We start from the raw sequence: 6,172 nt of genomic DNA on the forward strand, positions 1-6,172 counted from the left end.
AAAAAAAAAAAAAAAGAACTAAAGACCTTAAATGTAACATAAATTATTAGACTTTTTCTTTCTTTATATTTTGCATATTCTGTATCTTAAGAAATTATTACCAACTGTGAAGACAGATTTGCCTCTTTTTCACAAAAGGATTTGAAGCAGATATCTGGCCCATCATGTTTTTCTTAACAATTCAATGCCTTTGAAGCTGAGTTAGATTTCTTATACCAATTGAGAGCTAAAAACTGAAAGGGAAAAGTCTTTGTTGTATTAAGGTAAAGAGAAGCTTGGTTCTGTGAGGAGGTAATTAGAGGCAAAGACAATTCAATGTGATTACACATATAGTGAGTGGTCTGTCTATTGCTCAAAAGTAAAAATATCTTTAGTTTCAGATTCCCTTTATTTCTGCTTTTTGTTTTGTAGATACAAGTCAAATTCTGCTCAACTGCTTGTTGAAGCTCGAGTTCAGCCTAATCCATCAAAACATGTGAGTGTCTCTTACCTTGAGTGGGCTTCCTCCTGATGCACATGGCTCTTGCTTTGGCTTACAGTGTTATTGAGAACCATCTTTGATGCTGGGTGTGGTGACTCATACCTGTAATCCTAGCACTCAGGGCGGCTGAGATGGGTGGATCGCTTGAGCTCAGGAGTTCGTAACCAGCCTGAGCAAAAATGAGACTCCATTTCTACTAAAAAAAATCTTGAGGCAAAAGGATCACTCAGCCCAAGAATTTGAATTTCTGTGAGCTGTGATGCCATAGCACTCTACAGAGGGTGACAAAGTGAGACTCTTTAAAAAAATATATATAGCCAGGTGTTGTGTTGGGTGCCTGTAGTCCCGGCAGGCAGTCCCAGCCTTGGGAGGCTGAGGCAAGAGAATCACTTAAGCCCAGGAGTTGGAGGTTGCTGTGAGCTGTGACGACATGGTACCCTACCCAGGGCAATAGCTTGAGGCTCTGTCTCAAAAAAAAAAAGTCAGGTCTTGGCGGTGCCTGTGGCTCAGTGAGTAGGGTGCTGGCCCTACATACCGATGGTAGTGGGTTCAAACCTGCCCCCTGCCAAACTGCGACAAAAAAATAGCGGGGTGTTTTGGCAGGCGCCTGTAGTCCTTGCTACTTGGGAGGCTGAGGCAAGAGAATCACCTAAGTCCAAGAGCTGGAGGTTGCTGTGAGCTGTGATGCCACGGCACTCCACCAAGCGTAACAAAGTGAGACTCTGTCTCTTAAAAAAAAATAGTCAGGCCTTGGCACCCTAGCACAGTAGTTAACGGCGTTGGCTATATACATGTAGGCTGGTGGGTTCAAAACTGGCCCAGGCCAGCTAAAGAACAATGACAACTGCAACAAAAAAAAGTAGCTGGGCATTGTGGCCAGCGCCTGTAGTCCCAGCTACTTGGAAGGCTGAGGCAAGAGAATTGCTTGAGCCCAAGAATTTGAGGTTGCTGTAAGCTGTGATGCCATGACACTCTGCCTAGGGCAACAGAGTTAGAGTCTGTCTCAAAAAAAAAAGAGAGAAGTACTCATTTCAGCCATGTGTCTGAATCCTAGTGATTCTTCAAGTTTAGCTCAACTACCATCTTCTTAGGAAGCCTGTTGGTGTATACTTTCTGCTTTGCCCCTTGAAACTCAGAGTCTATACATAATAGTTTACCTCTGACACTTATTAATTAATTAATTAATTAATTTTGAGACAGAGCCTCAAGCTGTCCCCCTCACAGCTCACAGCAACCTCCAACTCCTGGGCTCAAGCGAGTCTCCTGCCTCAGCCTCCCAAGTAGCTGGGACCACAGGCGCCTGCCACAATGCCTGGCTATTTTTTGGTTGCAGCTGTCATTGTTGTTTGGCGGGCCAGGCTGGACTCGAACCTGCCACCTTAGATGTATGTGGCTGGCGCCTTAGCCACTTGAGCCACAGGCACCGAGCCTACCTCTGACACTTATTGCAGGGTCATTATTACCTCTCATGCACCCAACTTCGCAAGGCCTTGTGGCCTCTTGGATCTAAGGCTCTTCTTTGATTGACATGGCTCTACTTCTCTTCAGGTCCCCACAGCCCATCCCTCTCACCATTGTGCAGTCTGTATGCAGTTTGTACGCAAGGAAAACCTACTCTCTCTGGCCTGTCAACACCAGTTTTGCCGCAGCTGCTGGGAGCAGCATTGCTCAGTACTTGTCAAGGATGGCGTGGGTGTGGGTAAGTGTGCCATAGAACTTATAAAAATCTGGCCTGAAGTGTTTTATCTTTGACCCTGAGTTTTTATGTACTCAAGTAAACTGTCTTTTTTCCTGGGGCTGATTGAGGTATTTATTTATTTATCTATTTTTTAAGACAGAGACTCAACTATGTCACCTTGGTAGAGTGATGTGTCGTCACAGCTCACAGCAACCTCAAATTCTTGCAGTTAAGCAATTCTCTTGCCTCAGCCTCCCAAGTAGCTGGGACTACAGGTGCCTGCCACAACACCCAGCTATTTTTGTTGTTGTTTAGCTGGTCCAGGCTGAGTTTGAACCCGCCACCCTCAGTATATGTGGCTTGTGCTGTAACCACTGTGCTATGGACACCAAACTGATTGAAGTATTTATTGTCAGAACTAGTGATTTCCAAATATAATAGTTTAAGCAGGAAAAGTTTTCCTTAATCTTCAGCAAAATAAAAAAAATTAAAGGCCAGGCGTGCTGGCTCATACCTGTAATCCTGGTACTTGGGAGGCTAAGGTGGGTGGATTGCCTGAGCTCACAGATTTGAGAATAGCCTGAGCCAGAGAGAGACCCTGCGTCTAAAAACAGCTGGGCATTGTGGTAGGCGCCTACAGTCCCAGCTACTTGGGAGACTGAGGCAAGAGAACCACTTGAGCCCAAGAGCTTGAGGTTGCTGTGAGCTATGATGCCATAGCACTCTACCATGGTCAACAAAGTAAGACTCTGTCTCAAAAAAAAAGAAATTAAAGATATAAATGTTAGTGTCAGTATAAGTCTACCTTCTCTCACCTTTTGGGAGAATGGTCCTTCTAAGCCAGGTGTCCTCAAACTACAGGCCCTCAGGCCACATAGGGCCTGCCGAGGACATTTATCTGGCCTGCCGGGTGTTTTTGCCACCACTGCCTGTCCTGCTTAGCAACCAACTCGTCCCAGGGCCTGCAGTCTGGCCCTCCAACAGTCTGAGGGACAGTGAACTGGCCCCCTGTTTAAAAAGTTTGAGGACCCCTGTTCTAAGCTTTCTGCTTTACCTTGATTCCTCAAGTGGCAGCCATAACTCAGGAACACCCATAAGAGTTTGCTGCTATTTAGGTAATGTAACACAAATCAAAAATGATACAAGAGTATTTATTATATTTTGACTTTATATTGAAACTAAATATCATCACATTAATTAGTATCTACAACATACTGTAGTTGGGGATAACCACATGCACAGATTTTTAAACTTCATAAAACTAAACTGTCATTAAAAAAAAACCAAAACTGACCTGTTAGTCAAAGCTGGGTACAGTGACTTACACCTATAATCCCAGCACTCTGGGAGGGTTGTTTCAGTGGATCCCTTGAGTTCAGTAATTACCAGCCCGAGCAAGAACAAGATCCCATATCTACTAAAAATGGGAAAATTAGCCAGTTTTTCTACTGAGCACCTGTAATCTTAGCTGCTTGGGAGGCTGAGGTAGAAGAACTGGTTAAATCCAGCAGTTTGAGGTTGCTGTGAGCTGGGCTGACACCATGCACTCTAGCCTGGGCAACAGAATGAGACTCTGTCTCAAAAAAATGAAGGAAAAAAAGTTAATTAGTGGTCCTATTGGTAATATGTATGTATAATTTGGGGTTATATTTTAGTTAGCACACTATGGAAATGTTAATTTTTCTCTCTTCTTTGAATAAATTTTGTTGCTTTAAGGGTTTCCTATTTGTAATCTGGATTTGTTTTAACCTCAGTGGGCAAGTATATTATCTTGTATATACTTGTATAACTGCAGTACAGTTGTATATCAGGTTGTCTTTGTTCAACAGGAGTCTCTTGTATGGCTCAGGATTGTCTACTCCGTACACCAGAGGACTTTGTGTTTCCATTGCTTCCCAATGAAGAATTGAGAGATAAATACAGGCGCTACCTCTTCAGGGACTATGTGGAGGTATGGCCCATCTCTGTCTTGCTGGCTCTACCTTCCATCAGATGCTTAGTACACTTATTTTATAGACCAGGTTACCATTAGGTACTGTCTTTTAAGAAAGAACTCCCAATGGCTTTACAAAGGTTTGAAAACTGTGAGAAAGGTAGTGAAGAACACTGGCCCTAGAGTCAGACAAATCAATGTGTGGAACCTATGTGTGTTGCTTCCTTGCTGTGTGACTGTTGACCCATTGTTTTACCTCTCTGTCTTGGTTTCCTTTTCTGTAGAATGGACAGGCATCTTCCCCTTATATGTAGTTGCTTAAGTAAACTATTGTATATAAAGGGATGAACACAAGTCAGGCATATCTCAGGAGTTGCTATTGCGTTCAGTTTACTGTATGATTCATCTCAGAGAAAAGGTATTACTTTTTTGAGCAATTAGAACAACTTGTCCAAGATTCCGGCATGGTCATTTTTGGAGTCCTTTCTCTGTATTGGGCTACCTATCTAAGCATATTGATTCCATGCAGCATAGTTTGTCTTTTATGCCTAAGCTTATTGGATTAATGTGTGGTCTGGTCTTCTCATGCATGTGCTGCAGGGTAAACAGAAAGCCTTGTTACACATTTTTGTGCTGTTTGCTGCCTTTGGTGGATTCCTGAGGGGCATCAAGCCCCTTACAGCTAAATCTTAACACACGGCTAACTGGGCTGTGTTCCAGTCCTGGTCCATATGCACTTTCATCTCACAGATGCAGTCATGTATTCTATTTTGTAATATAACCTTGGATCATTCTGGTGAGTTCCTACCTGGTTTAATCTAAACATTCAGAGGCCCTCTTCAGTATCTGACTAATGTCTGGTCTTCATGACTTCTGTCTTGAGTTCGTATAGTTCCTTGATACAGTCATCAGCTGGAAGGACAGAAGGTGTTTGAGTACTCAGGAGGTCTAATTTGGTGGCAGCAACTAGGGGATGTCCTTATTGTTTCCCCTTGGTGTGTTCACAGAGTCATTACCAGCTCCAACTGTGCCCTGGTGCAGACTGCCCCATGGTTATTCGGGTACAGGAGCCTAGAGCTCGTCGAGTACAGTGCAATCGGTGCAACGAGGTTTTCTGGTAAGAGTGAGTGGGTACTGCGCAGTCCTGTGCCTGTGCCCCATCCTCCTCCAAAGCATCTACTGCTCTGGCTGTGTATGAAAATGCGGATGGGAGAAGCGAGGTCTCTAAGCTAAAAGAGCAGCTCTACTCCAAGTAGGCAAGTTTGTGTCCAGCATCTCATGTTCACAAGGTGTTTGAGAAGTATTCATTCTAAAACTAAAAGTGGCACAGATTTTTGGAAAAATGTTTTATAGTTTATGCTACTAGGACTCAGTGACCCAGAGATAGCATGGGTATGTGTCTACGTGCACATATAATCCACTGTGTTTGAAACTACAGCCTTCAATGTTTTACTCTTTCTCTGTCTTAGCCTTTTTGGCTAATTTCTATAAAACTTAATTCATAAATAATATTGTACATCAGCTTAAGTTTCATATCATTTCATACATATCATGGGAATAATTAAAGTTTATTGAAGGCTTACTAGGTGACAGGCAATATCCTCATCTTTTTCCTTGTATTATCACAATTGTGTATTACCCTTGAGTTCTAGGTGAGAAAATGGAGGTGTAAGGTACACCCGCTAATAAATGGCAGAACTATAATTTAGGTCCAGATATGTCATCCTAATCATGCTTTCTTGGAAGATTCATGGTGGGGCTTCAGAGAATTACATGGAAAACATGTTTGTGTGCACACGTGCTACCTTTTAAGACATTGTTGAGGGACTCTGTGGCTCACCAAAAGTTAGTAATCCTAATATAAACTGGGCACCGTGGCTCAAGCCTGTAATCCTAACACTTTGGGAGGCCAAGGCAGGTGGATTGCTTGAGCTCAGGAGTTTAAGACCAGTCTGAGCAGGAGTGAGACCCTGTCTCTACTAAAAATAGAAAAGCTAGCCAGGCGTGGTGGTGGCTATAATCCCAACTAGCTGCTGAGGCAAGAGGATTTCTTAAGCCTAGGAGTTTAAGGTTGCTGTAA

General features: G+C 43.2%; 1 protein-coding gene across 4 annotated transcripts in view; it reads left to right on the plus strand.

Moving 5' to 3' along the window:
• Positions 1-6,172, plus strand: part of ARIH2 (ariadne RBR E3 ubiquitin protein ligase 2) — a 67,600-nt gene that overhangs the window by 47,945 nt on the left and 13,483 nt on the right. For all 4 annotated transcript variants that reach the window (XM_023519535.1, XM_012811931.2, XM_023519534.1 and 1 more), the window contains 4 exons: positions 412-475; positions 2,030-2,180; positions 3,989-4,110; positions 5,100-5,209. In XM_023519535.1, coding sequence (XP_023375303.1) covers positions 412-475; positions 2,030-2,180; positions 3,989-4,110; positions 5,100-5,209 — 447 coding nt within the window. The remainder of the gene's footprint in view (positions 1-411; positions 476-2,029; positions 2,181-3,988; positions 4,111-5,099; positions 5,210-6,172) is intronic.

This window comes from Otolemur garnettii, unplaced genomic scaffold (genome assembly GCF_000181295.1).
Source record: "Otolemur garnettii isolate 467f Iridium unplaced genomic scaffold, OtoGar3 scaffold00179, whole genome shotgun sequence".
NCBI classification, from domain to species: domain Eukaryota; kingdom Metazoa; phylum Chordata; class Mammalia; order Primates; family Galagidae; genus Otolemur; species Otolemur garnettii.